Here is a 16,468-nt window from a genome sequence, read left to right as displayed (position 1 = left end):
CAAAAGTAGCGAGCCCTCTACTGGCTTGGGGGATCATCATTTTCTACTTGAATTTCCCGGAATTTCCCATGATGCTTCTACGCCGTGCGCTTTTACGCAGCTCTCGCGAGAATACGTTCTCTTCCCAGGCCGTCGTTGTATGAGGTAGGTGAGGGGAATGTGAGCAGTGTGGGTGAATTTTCTTTAAAATGGCTTACAATTGCAATATAAGGTGTGCTTTTTGATTAAGATGCATTCATGAGATAGAGATACGTTAGATTGTTTCAATCCTGTTATTGGATGGCAGTTCTTGCACTTTGAATTACGAAAAGTAGCTGAGCTGCTTCCGAATAGGACTTGGGGGAAAAGTGCGTTATCTGGGCCCATGTAGTTGTGGGTGGACAAAATGCCCCAGTTTGAGCGGCGTAACTAGTATACTTTGTGATTAGGTTGTTTTTTTTTGGTAAACGTTGATACGGTTCAGCTTGGTAGTGTTGCCAAATGCCTAGAAGTAGCGTCCCTGAATGTCCATAAACGTTGTCTATGGAGCAGGCTAACCTAACTAGCCTCCTCGCTAAATAGTTAGCCATGCTATCTACACGAGTATGAGTAGGGTAAGTAACATTAACGTTATCTAAGTTAGGTGAACTGAATGTGACTACCTGCGAGGAGCTTGTAATCATGCTAGGAATGCAGATCTGTTGTGGGACCATAGCCATGTGCCATAATGTAAGAATTGATAGTAGGAAGTAACCGGTAGAATAATGTTAGTAACGTTAGACGGGAGTTGCACAGTAGCTTATACTGTCAGACCTATCTGCTAATGTCGGCTAGCAAGCCTAAGCAACTGAATGAATTGGGAGTGTGAGCTTTACATGTGTTGTCTATAATGGATTCTGTCTCTTTATTTTACAGACATAGGCCATGTTCAGTTCTAGCGCGAAAATCGTGAAGCCCAATGGCGAAAAGCCAGACGAGTTCGAGTCTGGTATTTCCCAGGTAAGACCACTTATATAAAACAACTTTGAAAATATGTCTGTCAGACCTTGAGTGTGGTAGCTGCTAGAGAGGTAGCGAACGTTGCCTTGGCCACACGTGAACGTAACGGGTGTTTTCTTTGCAGGCTCTGCTGGAGCTGGAGATGAACTCAGACCTGAAGGCTCAGCTGCGGGAGCTCAACATCACCGCTGCTAAAGTGAGTTGATCAGCTCAGTTCAACACAATGGCAAATCGAAACTACAGACATGTGTGCCACCTGTTCATCAGAAGTTGGAGAGATATGATGGTGCTGTTTTGTATGCATTTGTTGAAAGCTTGTCAATAGTATCAGTATTTGAAACCAACGTGGATACCCTGTGAGGTTGCTCTCATATGGCTCTGTCCATGTGGCGTATGGGAGCGTAGCACTCCGGTGCTGTGACGTATATTCCCGTTCCACGACGTTGGAGAGCAAGTCAGTCCCCAGCCTTCCAGGCTGGTGAGGGCGACGTTCTGTATATTCCTACATCTTCACCAGAGTCCTTTGGGCAGTTACTGGGGAGCTAAACCATGCAGTGCACAGTCCTTGTTTGGTCTTTGACCAGTTCATTTTCTGTTAACTCAGAGCTGAGATTTTTTTTATTGTGGTGTGGTTGATGGATGGTCGAGCAAGAACCTAACTTAGCTGAAATAATTGTCTCTCAGGAAATCGAAGTGGGTGGCAGCAGGAAAGCCATCATCATCTTCGTGCCCGTGCCCCAGCTGAAGTCCTTCCAGAAGATCCAGGTGCGGCTCGTGCGTGAGCTGGAGAAGAAGTTCAGTGGCAAGCATGTGGTCTTCATTGCTCAGGTAAGTTCTGTGCCCTTCACCTCCACACACCCTCAGTTCTGCCCTGGGTTAGGGACCTCTACCCTTTGAGTTGTTCTCAGGCCTGATGGTGTTCAGGCTTGAGCTCGGCCATGTGCGATGTCAAGAAAGGCTATTCTCTATATTGGGTGCCTCTCAACATCTCTCCTTGATGCTCGATCCTCGAGGGGCGTTCACACTGATCTATAACTTAACACTGGAAAGACTATCCCATTGTTGCCGCCCCATCATTCTTTATCTAGATCAGTGCAGACGAGGATCGAGGATCAAGGAAGGGAGGGTGTATGAAAGACCAAAGGACAGGCACCCATAGTCTTATGTATTTGATAATTTCAGGCACAGATAATTTACAGTCCATCAGCCCTGTGTTCTGTTTCCATAGCTGAACTGCACATCAATATTTGTGAGCTAGGACTTGTTGACCTTAGCTGGCAAGCACACTATATGTTGTAGTAATCTGATCTGTGTGATGTGAAGAATCATGCTTGCATTAGTTACATCTGTGGAATGTAAATACCTGACATTGGTATGTTGTAAAAGACTGCCACATGATTTATTAAGAAGTAGTGGGGCATAAATGGAATCTGAGAATAACCATCGGTCGTAATCAAACCTTGATCCCAGTGGTCCCTGAGGCTGGTTATGGTTTGAGATGCTGGCGCTGGTGTTTTCCCATCTTCATGTGTGATGTGGATAGAGGCTGTTTAAGAGATTTTTAAAATCTGATGTACCAACGTGGATACCCTGTGAGGTTGCTCTCATATGGCTCTGTCCATGTGGCGTATGGGAGCGTAGCACTCCGGTGCTGTGACGTATATTCCCGTTCCACGACGTTGAATAGCAAGTCAGTCCCCAGCCTTTGGGCTGGTGAGGGCGACGTTCTGTATATTCCTACATCTTCACCAGAGCCCTTTGGGCAGTTACTGGGGAGCTAAACCATGCAGTGTACAATCCTCCATCATTAGCTAATGTTATGTGTTGTATTAGGTTTAAGATTTTGGTTCTAAAATGTAGCCATTCCCTTTTTTTTCCAGAGGAGAATTCTGCCCAAGCCAACAAGGAAAAGCCGTACAAAGAATAAGCAGAAGCGCCCAAGGAGGTGAGGAACATCTCAAACTTGCCCGAATACTCAGCATAGTTGTGGTAATTCAGTTCTGTTTCTAGGTTGCCTGAGTGACTTGTTTTATGAGATCTTTGTTACTAGATTTGTTTTAACCAACGTGGATACCCTGTGAGGTTGCTCTCATATGGCTCTGTCCATGTGGCGTATGGGAGCGTAGCACACTAGTGCTGTGACGTATATTCCCGTTCCACGACGTTGGATAGCAAGTCAGTCCCCAGCCTTCGGGCTGGTGAGGGCGACGTTCTGTATATTCCTACATCTTCACCAGAGCCCTTTGGGCAGTTACTGGGGAGCTAAACCATGCAGTGTACATTCTTTCAATCAATCTTTGTTCAATGTTTTATGTCACTTAGTTATAATGCCTACTTTGGTCTGCTGATCTAATGTGAGATTTGTTTGTTAGTCGTACTCTGACAGCCGTGCACGATGCCATCCTTGAGGACCTCGTCTATCCCAGTGAGATCGTCGGCAAGAGGATCCGTGTGAAACTGGACGCCAGTCGGCTCATCAAGGTCCACCTCGACAAGGCACAGCAGAACAATGTTGAACACAAAGTGAGTAGTTCTGTTTTCTCAAGCTTTGTCCATCTAATGAAACCCCAACGTGGATACCCTGTGAGGTTGCTCTCATATGGCTCTGTCCATGTGGCGTATGGGAGCGTAGCACTCCGGTGCTGTGACGTATATTCCCGTTCCACGACGTTGGAGAGCAAGTCAGTCCCCAGCCTTCGGGCTGGTGAGGGCGACGTTCTGTATATTCCTACATCTTCACCAGAGCCCGTTGGGCAGTTACTGGGGAGCTAAACCATGCAGTGCACATGAACATTCTAAATAGTGTAGTATCGGCTGTGGTAATGATCCTGTTCTGCTAAATGTTGGATGTGCCATTTGTGGCTTGGTCCATATTTTCTTTCTGGTTATTTAGGTTGTTCTTGAATGCTCATTCATAGGATAGTCAATATAGTACAGAAGGCAACTACTGTGCTGTTGCTTTGAACTTTAAAGCTATAGCATGAAACTGGACAAAAGGGTTCTCATGCGAATAGAGGAGTTCCCACCTCTCAAGTCAATGCTCTCACTGTTGGGTGCTGTGTTGCTCATGTGATTGGCAGAGGTGAAGACAAATCCTGTCAGAGAAGAGATTGGCTTTGTCACTGAGAGACAAAAGTTAACATAACGTGAAGGGGCTGTTGGAAAATTCTAATATTCTTCAGGGAGCCATAAAGAGGGTGGATAGTTATCAGTCTGCCTGTTTATACAGTTGAGACTTTCGTATGATTCGTCTGAGATGACTAGAGTGGGTAGTGGCCCTGATGGCTCCTCAATTTCATTGATCTGTGCAAAGAGGTTTAAAGGGACACTTCACCGATTAGCATTAAGCTTAATGCTAATCGGTGAAGTGTCCCTTTAAGCTTCTGCTGTCCACAGACCAGTTGCCTTTAGTTGGAAGTTGTGTACACAAAGATCAGCACTGGACAAATAATAAAAAAAAAATAATAATTAAAGGTGCTGGAGGTATGCTACACTTGATGGGATGTAGCAAGACAATTTGACCTTGAAGTGATTGTCTTCTTGATTTTTCCTTGGAAGTGATTGTGACTTGTGATGTCTCTAATACACCTGTGTTTTTCCCCTTCAGGTAGAGACTTTCTCCGGTGTCTACAAGAAGCTCACAGGCAAAGACGTTGTATTTGAATTCCCTGAATTCCAGCTGTAAATGTGCAGATGACAAAATAAATTTGTTTACTGTCACATGACATTGTGGTGTTTCATTTCCAGTGTTAATACTTTTAAGTGCCCAAAATGCTAAATATTGCGTTTTTAGCACGTTTTTATTTTTTGAAAATGGACACTACTGCACCTTATGTGCGGTTTTGGGAGCTCTATTATAAATAGAACTGATAGAACCGATGGGTTATCACAATTCTGCTTTTGATGGTTGTGGCTTTGGGTTGAATCAGTGTGACTCTTGCACAGCAGGTCAAAACCAGGCCACTTTCATGGGTTTAACACTAGATGGCAGTCTCACTTGGTCACTTCCTGGAAACTTAACAGGCAACACTTCATATTTCATGATGGACCCTTTATCTCAATTTCTAGAGGAAGAAAAAAACTGCATTTTTGATAACTAGCCACCGTTTAACTTGGGAAATCTCAAGAACGTAGGCATGTAGAAATTCATGGTTTGTACCAATAGACAGTTTGAAGTCTCATCCTCGTACAAAGGATTGTATGTGTCCATAGCTATAACAGAATATACTGTGGCTCTGCAGAAATCACAGTCAAGAGAAATAGTCAACAATTTATATTGCTGGCACTGTGGGCCAAAGCTTCTGGAAACTGCTGCATTCGAAGTGTTGAAATAGACCTGCCTGCTCCTTTATAAGTTGAAGGTAAAATAATCTTTGATCACCCTGAATGAAGGGTTGTTAAACCACTATACTACTAGATGAAGACAGGTCTGCTGTCTAGGCCAGGTCTCTTGAAAGAGGTTGTATGTGAGAAACCTGGTTAAACTGAAGGGTTACCCCTCTTTTGAGATGTGTTAATCAAGCAACTGGTTTTGTTGTGTGAAGTATCGATATGCATACAATATCTCCCAATCATGTAGGATATTACTTATGTAGTTCTGAGACCCAACCTGGAAAAAAATGAGGTCAGCTTGTTGCTGTATCACTAAAAGGCATCAGCTCTGCAAGCTTATAGTAGTAAGCTAAGGAGACATGTTTTTTGTTTATTTTGTAGGTAGTTTACCAAGTCTTAAAGTACACTGTGCTGCTTTAAGTTATGAACATTTAACAGAAAATTCAATGTGCACCAGTGTTTTTTTTATTTTATATTTACGGATGCCTAGTCGTAGATGAACTGAATGAGACCGAACACTCTCTGATGCCAATCATTTATAGTGATTAGGGTTAGTCAATACAGGTTTTGACTTAGATTCCTTACTGCTATAATGGCAATAAAGAAAGATGTCCCCTTGATGGACAAGTCAGTCACACAAGGCTTTCACCAGCCTAGAGACAGCCCTAGCCTAGTGTGGGGACTGTGCCCTCTGAAAAACACACACAAAATAGCGTGATAATGTGGTTTATAAAACATCAGTATCAACAAAATAAGCTCTCAATGAAATTCTTCTCTCCCATCATTATTTGTAACTTAATTTGTGGGAATAAGGCTTGTACCACCCTGTCACAGGCGTAAGCAAGATAACTGCATAGAAACTCCTTGTTTTATGTTTTTAGTTGGAATGTTAACTGACCGGTTCATTTATTTTATTTCGCTAAATAACTTTTGCAAAGCAGCTTACTGATTAAGAATGATATTAACAGTAGTAAACGGATAAAGAAACATTTCAGTACAGTAATTATCTCATACTCCCATTTGATTCATTAAATCAAAATTATGCATTCAGTCATTAACGTGGACATGTTTGATATTGCAATAGCTCTAACACACTCATAATTCACAATAAATGCTGTGGCACAGTGAACAGCATGTTACTTTAACGTGCTGAAGTGTCTGAGTTGAACTTTGGTCAGGTTCCACTTTCGGAACTTTGAGTTTGTAAACAGGACTATCTGGTCTTGCCCTGTTGCTCAGTACGAACAGCAAGCACCCACAATAGGTTGGTGTAACGGATTTCTGTGAGGTTGGATTTGGAGGCTGTGGACTGTTCCTTGAAATTGTCTCGGATTATCTGATATTGATTTGATATTCAACGGATCATGGCGACCAGGACGGCACAGCAGACATCCTCGGGTCTCCCTGACTTCCTGCAGTTCAACGACCTGGCCAGTGAAACTGCAGGTGGAAAGGTCAGACATTAACAGCAGCCAACTACTCCATTTAAATCTTAACAGTAAGGATGCATTCTGCATATTGTGAGTAGTAGTTAGAAGTCTGGCTCATTTGTCTGTTGTCTTAGGTCATATTTGCCACAGATGAATGGTTCGCCCCTGCTCAGAACCTCTTGAAGGTGAAGTATGAATTCATCCCTTGTTTTCCCCCCCCACTCAATTCAGTCTAGATAGTACACGCTACTTTACTACTTTCCATTCATGTAACATTTCACTGACTGTCTGGCAGAGAGAGACCCCTGAGTTCATAGCGACAGCGTTTACTGAGTTTGGGAAGTGGATGGATGGTTGGGAATCAAGGAGGAAGAGAATTCCAGGTAGACTCAAATATTGGACACCAATAATAATGCTGCGCTGAGCCCAAGACAATTCTATTCTATTCTATTCTATTCTATTCTGTTCTGTCCTGTTCTATTCTATTCTATTCTATTCTATCCTTCACAGATGTAGAAAAATAATAGAATATGGTGGTAATGTACGCATTCTTAGTGGTGTTTCTATAGTTTCTGTAGACTGCCCTGGGGCCTCATTTGCTTCCTCTTGCCCACTCCTGACAGGGCATGACTGGTGCATCGTAGCGCTGGGGGTGCCGGGGGTGGTGCATGGCCTTGACATCGACACCTCGTTCTTCACAGGGAACTATGCCCCCTCGGCCTCCGTGCAGGCTGCATGTTTAGGTAAACACCGACTGTGGTGTGGCCGTCCCACTGCCACATCACATGCCTCTGGAAAGCTCACTGTTTGCACATGTGTGTTTTGGTGTGTGGAACCCAAAATGTTATGGTCCTCTGTCCGAACTCACCAATACATACTGTATATTCACATGCAGTTGAAGCATTTTTATATGTTTTGGCACCAATACACTACCACTGGACGCAGTATTTGAGACGTTTAATATGATGATGATGATATGACCGTGAAGCACTTTTGGTGTCCTTACTCCTGATAAGCGCTAAATATATACTGTATATAGTGTTGTTGTTGTTGTTGTTGTTGTTGTTGTTGTTGTTGTTGTTGTTGTTGTTGTTGTTGTTGTTGTTGTTGTTGTTGTTGTTGTTGTTGTTGTTGTTGTTGTTGTTGTTGTTGACGACAATAAATGCGGCTGATAGTGATCATTAAAAGGTGGTAGCCTCAGTCTACTCTACTCTCCTGTTTGTTGACTTGCAGAGAGGCCACCAGCTCTTAGTCTGGAGGGAGACCGCACTGGCATGGCAGCCTCTGAGGAGGAGCTCAGACGAGCTGCTGAGGTTCGACTGAGAGAACACATCCCCTCCACAAATAGACCTCTGAAGTTCACCTACAAAAAGGACCCAAAGCTGCAGTCTTTGCCCATATAAGGAGATCTGGATCTCCTTATATGGGCAAAGATGGTACCCGGATCCCCTTATATGGGCGAAGATGGCAGCTTTTTGGTCTTTTTTTGTAGGTGAACTTCAGAGGTCTTTAACCTAATACGGATACTGCAATTCTGTTTTACAAATGAAGCTCTTCAAATGCTTGACCTCACCTGAAAAGATTTAAGTGTAATGCATAGGATCGGACCTTTATATGCATGGTTTGGTTTCCTAAATTAAATAAAGTGGGCAAATACTGGTCTTGTTTGACAGCACAGTGATCACATATTTGTGATTGACAGTTGCATTCTGAGAATTGGGAGGAGCTTGTTCCCGTGACGAAGATGAAACCAGGATATGCTGACTCCTGTCACAACTACTTCCATGTGAATTCCTCACGAAGGGTCACTCACATCAGGCTCAACATGTACCCAGGTATCAAGTTGCCTTGCGTGAATTCAAATTATTATTCAGAATAACGGTCAATTTAAAACCTGCAGTATATGATGAATCTGAAACAAGTGATAGTTGTCATAAGTGTTCTTATTTAATATGAATTGGTAATTACTAACTACTTACTAATCCACCCTCTTAATGTTTGTATATGCATAATTCATTTATTTCATTCAGCCTTTAGTTATTCTCAGATGTGCATTGAGGGTGTTCCATTTATAACGTGGTAATGTTTGTGTTGTGTTTGAAGACGGGGGCATCGCCAGGCTGAGGGTGTATGGCGTGGGGCAGAGGGACTGGTCCACTGTGTCTCCCAGAGAGGAAGTGGACCTGGTTGCGCTGGTCAATGGAGGGGTGTGTCTTGGCTACACAGATGCCCACTTTGGTCACCCGCGCAACATGATTGGTATATTACGCCTTCTAAATGTTCCGTGCCAATGGAGGAATGTGGCTATTGGTATCTCAAAGTGTTTAAAGCAAACAGGAGAGTGCTTATTTATTCCCATATTTTTAATATACAGTACATTGAACTCATTTTACTTAGATCAATTTCAGCCCTTTTCTATTTAATGAATTCAATAAATGATCTACTTTTTTATTATTATTGGAGCAGCCAGAGCTTAAAATCTGCTGAATAAACACAACAATAGTCTATGTCACATTAGGGGAACAGCAGGGAAACTTATTTTTCATGTTCCTATAATTTGTCAAATAAATCTGGGAAACAGAGGACAGTAGGAACATGGGACGCTTGCACATGGCTGTGAAACCCATCTGGTGGGAGTAGCTCTCTTACGTTCTCCGATTACCAGTAGCTGTCTGCTCAGCCAGGCCCGATCTGCTTTACCTCATCCCAGATCACAGCACCCACAACGCAACACACCACCATGTTACATATAGTATGTTAAATGGGTGGAAATCCCACCCACTCCACTAACAGGTGGGGATACATTTGCAATATAAAGAGAGTCGACTTTTGGCACCTCCTTACAGGTTTGGGCCGAGCCCCCAACATGGGAGACGGGTGGGAGACAGCAAGACGTCTGGACAGGCCTGCAGTGCTGGAGGTGAGCGAGCAGGCCAACTCAGTCTCCTACTGCTCATAAACACTATCTCCAGTCTCTCATTCACTCACTTACTCTTTCACTCTCTCTCCAAGTCAGTCTCCTACTGCTCATAAACACAATCTCTCTCTACCACTCTCTCATTCACTCACTCACTTACTCTCTCATTCTCTCTCCAAGTCAGTCTCCTACTGCTCATAAACACAATCTCTCTCCATCACTCACTCATTCACTCACTCACTCACTCACTTACTCTTTCACTCTCTCTCCAAGTCAGTCTCCTACTGCTCATAAACACAATCTCTCTCTATCACTCTCATTCACTCACTCACTCACTCTCTCCAATTCAGTCTCTTACTGCTCATAAACACAATCTCTCTCTATCACTCTCTCATTCACTCACTCACTCTCTCTCCAAGTCAGTCTCCTACTGCTCATAAACACAATCTCACTCATTCATTCACTCACTCACTTACTCTCTCTCCAACTCAGTCTCCTACTGCTCAAAAACACAATCTCTCTCCATCACTCTCTCATTCACTCACTCACTCACTCTCCAACTCAGTCTCCTACTGCTCATAAACACAATCTCACTCATTCATTCACTCACTCACTTACTCTCTCTCCAACTCAGTCTCCTACTGCTCATAAACACAATCTCTCTCCATCACTCTCTCATTCACTCACTCACTCACTTACTCTCTCACTCTCTCTCCAAGTCAGTCTCCTACTGCTCATAAACACAATCTCTCTCTCTCACTCACACACACACACACCCTACAACTAAAAATCACAATGTGTTGACTTGTATCATTCTGTGTTAAGTCTCCTACTGCCAAAGACACAATCTCTCTCTATCGCTCTCTCTCTCTTGTTCACTCACTCACTCACTCACTCACACACACACACACACTGCATTTCCACTGATTGACACCTGACCTGTCCATTGATGTCTACTAGACAAGAAGCCATCACCTAAAAAATCAGCAGTTGGATAATAGTCTCTGTAACACTGGAGTCTGTTAACCAATGTACTGTGCACGGTCTGTTGACCAGCGCGCGTGGTCTGTTGATGGGGAGAGTGACCTCTGGGGCGGCTTGTCCACAGCTTGGGCAGCTGTGGCCTACTGGTTAGGGCTTCGGGCTTGTAACCTGAGGGTTGCCGGTTCGATCCCCGACCAGTCCACGGCTGAAGTGCCCTTGAGCAAGGCACCTAACCCCTCACTGCTCCCCGAGCGCCGCTGGTTGGGCAGGCAGCTCACTGCTCTGGGTTGTGTGATTCACCTCACTGTGTGCTGCTGTGTGTTCACTAATTCGGTTAAATTGCGATAAATGCAGAGAACTGAATTTCTCTCACGGGATCAAAAAAGTATATATTCTATTCTATTCTATTCTAGATGGACGGCCAGGGCATCCTCCAGGTGCCGGGCTCAGAGTGGGCGGTCCTCAGGCTGGGTCATCCTGGGGTCATCCACCGCATCGAGATCGACACCAACCACTTCAAAGGTATCACACATTCATTTGTGTCAAGTCTTTTTTAAAGCAAGTCACGTCACTCGGCAGCCATATTGGCCATGGGGTCGGGCAGAGAGTTTGACCGTAACAAGACCAGGCCCTATCTAAATGAATGGGGAGAGAGCTGGATGTCCAAGTTCAGAGGTGTAAGGGACATACAAATCACATGTTTAAAATCACGATGAAAATCAAACTAAAATCGCTGAAAAGGTTTGGTGGTTTTGTATCAAATTAACGCTTAAAAAGCTTTTTTCTTACTGGTAATCTTGGACTGCCCATGCGTGACCACCAAGGATCGGCAAAATGATTGGAGCAACGGCACTGGAAGAGGCGGGACATGTGCAAACAGGTGTAAACACCCGCCATCTTTGCGTTACGAAGTTACCCCATGCATTTCAATGGGCGATTTTTCCAGTGCAGTGTCTCCTCATATATAAGTGTCTCTGTTTTAAACCAGTGCCTGCGATGTCATACTAAAGGCATTTTTTACACTCAGAGTGCCTCTGCAAATTCCTTTTTCTTTTGAATTCTCACCTCACTCGTAGCAGAAGAGCACCGGAGTAGGCTGGGTGAAGCCTGCCTGAACTTCCAGCGAATTTGGATTTCGCCCGATCACGCCTCTTGTGCAGTAGAAACAAAGCGCAGCATCCCCACGCTAATGTTCAATCTTAAAAGATTGAGTTTAGTACGGTGATAGCCAGACTAGCACCAGAGTACTAGAACTAGAACAAATCTGAAGACTCCTGAGTGCCCTAAGCCCCTTAGTGTCTTCTGTATCAAGCATTCAGTTGCACTCTAGGGAGGTTAAGGAAGGGGCTCGGCCAATCAGTAAGAGGAGACCTCACCGTCTGCCACGCACTGACAGATCAGCCTGACATTCCATGTGACATTGATTGATGGCTGATGTTCACGCATCTACACAAACAAGCACACAATATCCTATGTTTGTGTGAGATCCAGTTTCCTTCTGAAGTGTAACCAAGGCATTGTGTTATCCTGTCTGCGTTGTGATTGGCCGCAGGAAATTTCCCAGACTCCTGTAGGCTAGAGGTGTGCCGTTTGTCAAGTGATGAAGAGCAGCAGTGTGTCAGCAGCAAGTGGAGAAGGGAGCCCCCTGGTGGATGGAGAGTGCTACTGCCTCCGCAGAAGGTGAGGATATCACCAGCAGATTAAATAGATAGAACCTACTAAACGTTCAATGACACTAAATCGTCAAGCAGCATTTAAAATGCACACTTAAGCTTTGAAATTAGACCTTAGTGTGAAACGAAGTCAACGTGACCTCACCTGTATTCACAGTCTACACAAAGTGACCTCAGTGTGTAACGCCGTCTATACCCCCCCCCCCCCCCAGCTTCAGGCCCATCACCGACACATGTACTCTGGAGAAAGCGTGCTGCGCTGTGGCGCGGTCAGTCATGTGCGCCTGGTCATCGCCCCAGATGGCGGGGTCAGCCGGCTCAGGCTGTGGGGTAACATCGCCTCCGGCCCCCCGGCCTCGGCCCACTCTGGCAGGCCAACAAAACCTGTCTCCAAACTGTGATTCAAGTGTCCAAGTGTGTCTGTGTTATGGCTACAGGTGACTGTACTGGCTCTTAAAAAGGGTACACTTCATATTTACAAATAAAGACCATTGAAGCACCCAATATTGTGTCTGGTTTTCTGTTTCAACTGAATTGAAAAAAAAAAAAAAAAAAAAAAGTATCATAGGTGCAGTATACCAGTTTTCCTAGACACAACAAGCATCAGAAATAGGCTACTGCACAAAAGAGAACAGTGAGAGAGTTCTTAAGAGACATGGAAAGATCTCTGAAGAACAGAGCCATTCGCCTTATTCAGAGTTAGGAAACAGTTCATACAAACTTTAAGCAAGTTTTTTTTTCTTTTTTTTTTTACATTCCACATATCTTCACAGCAATGTCAAAACGTTCCCTATTATTGTGACCTCATGTTCTACACAGATTCCATGGTGATGCGTTCCCCGAGTGGTCAAGCCCCAGGTGGATGCGCGTGCAGACTACCGGCATCGGATAACATGCTGCACAAGTACACCTCTGTTTACCTTCGGGTATCACCTGTCAATTAACCCATTTCATAATCCCTGACGGGTGATCAGTTTGCACGCCAGGCAGAGTTAGAGCTTCTTCAAACATGGCAGGAGTCGCGAAAAGGCCCTCCCATGCGCGACTGTCCAAGACAGTGCTGGTGTACAGAAACGGCGACGGTTATTTCCCGGGAAAGAGGTTTGTGATCAATCCCCGTCAACTGGTAACATTTGATAGCTTTCTCAATGCCGTGACCTGCGGGATCGCTGCTCCATTCGGTGCTGTCAGGAACGTATATACTCCCCATGAGGGTCACCGGGTCTCCAGTTATGACACTCTGGAACATGGAGAGAAATACGTTGTTGGTGGAACTGAACGCTTTAAAAAACTGGAGTGAGTCCTTGGAAGTTTTTATACGATTTTATTTACTAGCCTATTGGCAATTCTAATGACTTAACTAATTTGCAAATTTGTCTTTGTATTTTCCCGTTTGGTTAGTTACATCAACATTAAAATTAAGAAACCCCATCGGAAAACGAGGGAAATGGTGAGTCAAATCTCTTTTTTTTTGTTCAGAAACTGGCAGATGTTTGAGTGACTGACACATGTGTTAAGATGGAAAAAAAACCCTAGCCTAAGCACTCCAGTTATTGTTGGATGTTCAAAGGTTTGTTCTGTAATAAGAAGACCTAAACGAGTTTGTTCTTTACGGAGCCCAGGAGGCGTCATTGCAAGACATTTTTGTTGCCCATTGAGAGCATTATTTGAGTAAATATATTGTGGTCTCGTTTTATTGTGTGCGCATTGTGCGCAATTTACTACATTGTGGTCTCATTTTAGATTGTGCGTACAATTTAGTAACATGAGCATAGGCCTACATTTTCTGGATAGCCAAACACTGTATTGCAATGACCCCTCCCTCCAGCCAGGGTTGTTCTTCAGTTACAATGTTGCTGATGCTGAATGTTTATGGACGCTTCTGAACTCCTGATGTTTGTGTCAGATTCAACCAGTGGTCCATAGCACTATCAATGTGCCTGCTCGCTGGAGGAGGATCTTATATGAGCCTTGCACCATCAAGTGAGCACAACTCATTTCCTTCACAAGCACTCATACCACAACATATTTCTGTACACTTTCTAGTAAGTTTCTTGATGTGCCTTTGGAATAGTTTTACAACTAGTCTTAATCCATTCATCTCCAGATGCTCTGGTTTAGTGATTGTAGTTTCACTGATAGCAACACTCTCATGTTGGCCCTTGTTGTTTGTGTGCTGTTTTCCACAGTGTGTTTACCAACGGAGACATCTTGGTTCCTGCTGTTCGAATCCTCCTCCCAAAATACACCCTCTTGAGCTGGGATAGCGTCCTAGCCATGGTGACCGAGAAAGTGCATCTCCGCACAGGAGCGGTGCACAAGTAAGGGTGTGGACAAGCTAACAAGTGATGGATGTCAGAGATGCTTTTCATGAAGCTCTTCATTTACTCTTCTAATGTTTGCTGCACTCTTATAATGTTATACTACTGCACTGCACATGCTGTATCTATATGTTCATGTTGTTCATACTACATAACCATTTTTATAGTGGCTAATACTGCACATATTCATATTCAATTCATAAACCACCTTCTGTAAACCAACTGTATACTGTCTACCTACACTGCACTATATCCAGTCCTGTCTATTCGCCGTCTGTATAACATTGCACTCATTGCGTTGTCTTTGTACTTGTACTCTGCAGAATGACAATACATTTGAATCGAATCTAATCGAATTAAAACTAGATCAAGCTGAGTTTATGAATACCATCAATCAATCAATAAATACCTATTTTCTCCATAGAGTTGGCTTCATGAAGCCAATCTAAAGTGACAACACACTGGTTTGTAGAGCTCTATTTGATGATCATGATGAGGGTCATTGTATGTTTTTCTCAAGACTCTGCAGGCTGGATGGAACCCCCATCACCAGTTCTAGGCAGTTAGAGAGCAACCAGTACTATGTGGGTGTGGGCACGGAACGGTTCCGTCTGCTACCCTACTTCCACTGGGTGCCAAGGAAGAACATTGTGCAAGAAGGCAGCTTTTGGTGAGTTTCTTCCGCAAGCCTTTCCCTTTCTTTTTGTACCTTAACTTCAATTTTAATGCCTGTTTCATCCCTGTTATCGTTCCCTTTCAGACTGGCAAGAACTTAGAACAGAATGTAGTATTAGTTACCAGATAGTATCATGAATGCAGATTGTAATATATGTTTTTAGGAACTACTCAGTATTTTTGTACCTTAACTTTAATAATCTCTAATATCTGTTTCATCCCTGTTGTCTTTCCCTTGTCACCTCTTCCCCTCCCTTCTTGTCTGTCTGTATGGGACCACAGCGATTTCCTTCCTCCCGCGCCTAAGAAAGGAAAGAGCAGAGGAGACTTGGTAAGTTCACTCAGACAGCGTAGACACGAAGAGTCCCATTCAGACAGCTTAGACACGAAGAGTCCCATTCAGAAACCATCGACATGAAGAGTCCCTTTCAGACAGCTTATACACGAAGAGTCTAGTCATCTCTCATCATGTCTCAAATGATGAGAGAAAAGATTTCAGCAAATGTTGGAAAAATGGTTTAGTCAAAGAAAGGTAGCTGTTTGCACGTTTGATACGTTTGAACCAATTACAACAAGCAATAGTTTTTTGGTTTTTTGAATTTGTCATGTCAGGTGTGAGTTAATTGTGTGTATACTATGTGTCACCTCGGGTGAGTTTCTCATTTGTTTATAAGAGGCTGTTAAGAGACCTACCGTTTAGGACTGTAAAACTTGTGACATTAAAGGAAATAGTTGGAATAGTTGGAATTTCCTTGGCGATTGTAGTGTGTAGCATAGATATGATGATCGAAGATTGTGCATTCAGGTGTGGGACAGATAATTAGCTTCTCTTTGGTACAGGGATTGCTAATCCCTGATCTGTGGTAGAGGTGCACTATAGAGTGTATTGCTCAGCTTGCATTTCCAATGTTTACCAGAAGGGGGAGACATTGCCTGTACAAAGTCTCTCTTTGGCCTACGGCAGGTGAACCAGTTGGGATAGATTGGGCTGTTTCCTCTCTAATGCTGCTGTATGTTGGGTGCCTCTCATTGGTCTTTTTATATATCCTCCCTTCCTTCCTCGGCCCTCGTTCCCACTGATCTAGATAAAGAATCATGGGTTAGCAACAATGAGATAGCCCATCCAGTGCTAGTTATAGATCAGTGGGAACAAGCCTG

The 16,468-nt window shown here is 43.8% G+C and overlaps 3 protein-coding genes and 4 non-coding genes across 9 annotated transcripts in view; all 7 read left to right on the top strand.

The window, feature by feature from the left end:
* The first annotated feature begins 77 nt into the window (after positions 1-77).
* On the top strand, positions 78-4,698 carry rps7 (ribosomal protein S7). Of its 2 annotated transcripts, none has more exons than XM_062550234.1 (7): positions 78-144; positions 895-978; positions 1,103-1,174; positions 1,663-1,806; positions 2,859-2,923; positions 3,351-3,501; positions 4,586-4,698. In XM_062550234.1, the coding sequence occupies exons 2-7, from the start codon at positions 904-906 to the stop codon at positions 4,661-4,663; spliced, it is 585 nt and encodes a 194-aa protein (XP_062406218.1). In that variant the 5' UTR covers positions 78-144; positions 895-903; the 3' UTR covers positions 4,664-4,698. The 2 variants fall into 2 exon arrangements, with proteins under 2 accessions (XP_062406218.1, XP_062406217.1); XM_062550233.1 differs by having other exon boundaries at positions 80-144; positions 3,351-3,505; positions 4,590-4,698.
* On the top strand, positions 1,319-1,542 carry LOC134098599 (small nucleolar RNA SNORA73 family). The gene has a single exon (XR_009941094.1). It is a non-coding gene; the product is annotated as a small nucleolar RNA SNORA73 family (small nucleolar RNA).
* LOC134098597 (small nucleolar RNA SNORA73 family) lies at positions 2,555-2,777 on the top strand. The gene has a single exon (XR_009941092.1). It is a non-coding gene; the product is annotated as a small nucleolar RNA SNORA73 family (small nucleolar RNA).
* On the top strand, positions 3,040-3,262 carry LOC134098587 (small nucleolar RNA SNORA73 family). Its single transcript, XR_009941083.1, has one exon. It is a non-coding gene; the product is annotated as a small nucleolar RNA SNORA73 family (small nucleolar RNA).
* LOC134098598 (small nucleolar RNA SNORA73 family) lies at positions 3,546-3,768 on the top strand. The gene has a single exon (XR_009941093.1). It is a non-coding gene; the product is annotated as a small nucleolar RNA SNORA73 family (small nucleolar RNA).
* A 1,829-nt stretch (positions 4,699-6,527) lies between the features above and the next one.
* allc (allantoicase) lies at positions 6,528-12,811 on the top strand. The gene is made up of 11 exons (XM_062551130.1): positions 6,528-6,764; positions 6,875-6,925; positions 7,036-7,123; positions 7,364-7,483; positions 7,974-8,053; positions 8,443-8,575; positions 8,844-8,999; positions 9,587-9,660; positions 11,055-11,163; positions 12,194-12,321; positions 12,527-12,811. Exons 1-11 carry the CDS (start codon positions 6,675-6,677, stop codon positions 12,713-12,715), a joined length of 1,218 nt encoding a protein of 405 aa, XP_062407114.1. The 5' UTR covers positions 6,528-6,674; the 3' UTR covers positions 12,716-12,811.
* Positions 12,812-13,198: 387 nt separating this feature from the next.
* LOC134097868 (doublecortin domain-containing protein 2-like) overlaps positions 13,199-16,468 on the top strand; it is an 8,877-nt gene continuing 5,607 nt past the window's right edge. For both annotated transcript variants that reach the window (XR_009940955.1, XM_062550819.1), the window contains exons 1-6: positions 13,199-13,610; positions 13,716-13,764; positions 14,221-14,297; positions 14,504-14,635; positions 15,156-15,305; positions 15,593-15,641. Coding sequence is in view for 1 of the 2 variants with exons in the window: in XM_062550819.1 (XP_062406803.1) it covers positions 13,324-13,610; positions 13,716-13,764; positions 14,221-14,297; positions 14,504-14,635; positions 15,156-15,305; positions 15,593-15,641 (744 nt within the window). In the remaining variant the exon portion in view is untranslated. The remainder of the gene's footprint in view (positions 13,611-13,715; positions 13,765-14,220; positions 14,298-14,503; positions 14,636-15,155; positions 15,306-15,592; positions 15,642-16,468) is intronic.

Source organism: Sardina pilchardus, chromosome 12 (assembly GCF_963854185.1).
Source record: "Sardina pilchardus chromosome 12, fSarPil1.1, whole genome shotgun sequence".
NCBI lineage: Eukaryota > Metazoa > Chordata > Actinopteri > Clupeiformes > Clupeidae > Sardina > Sardina pilchardus.
This window is presented reverse-complemented; position numbering and strand designations above follow the sequence as displayed.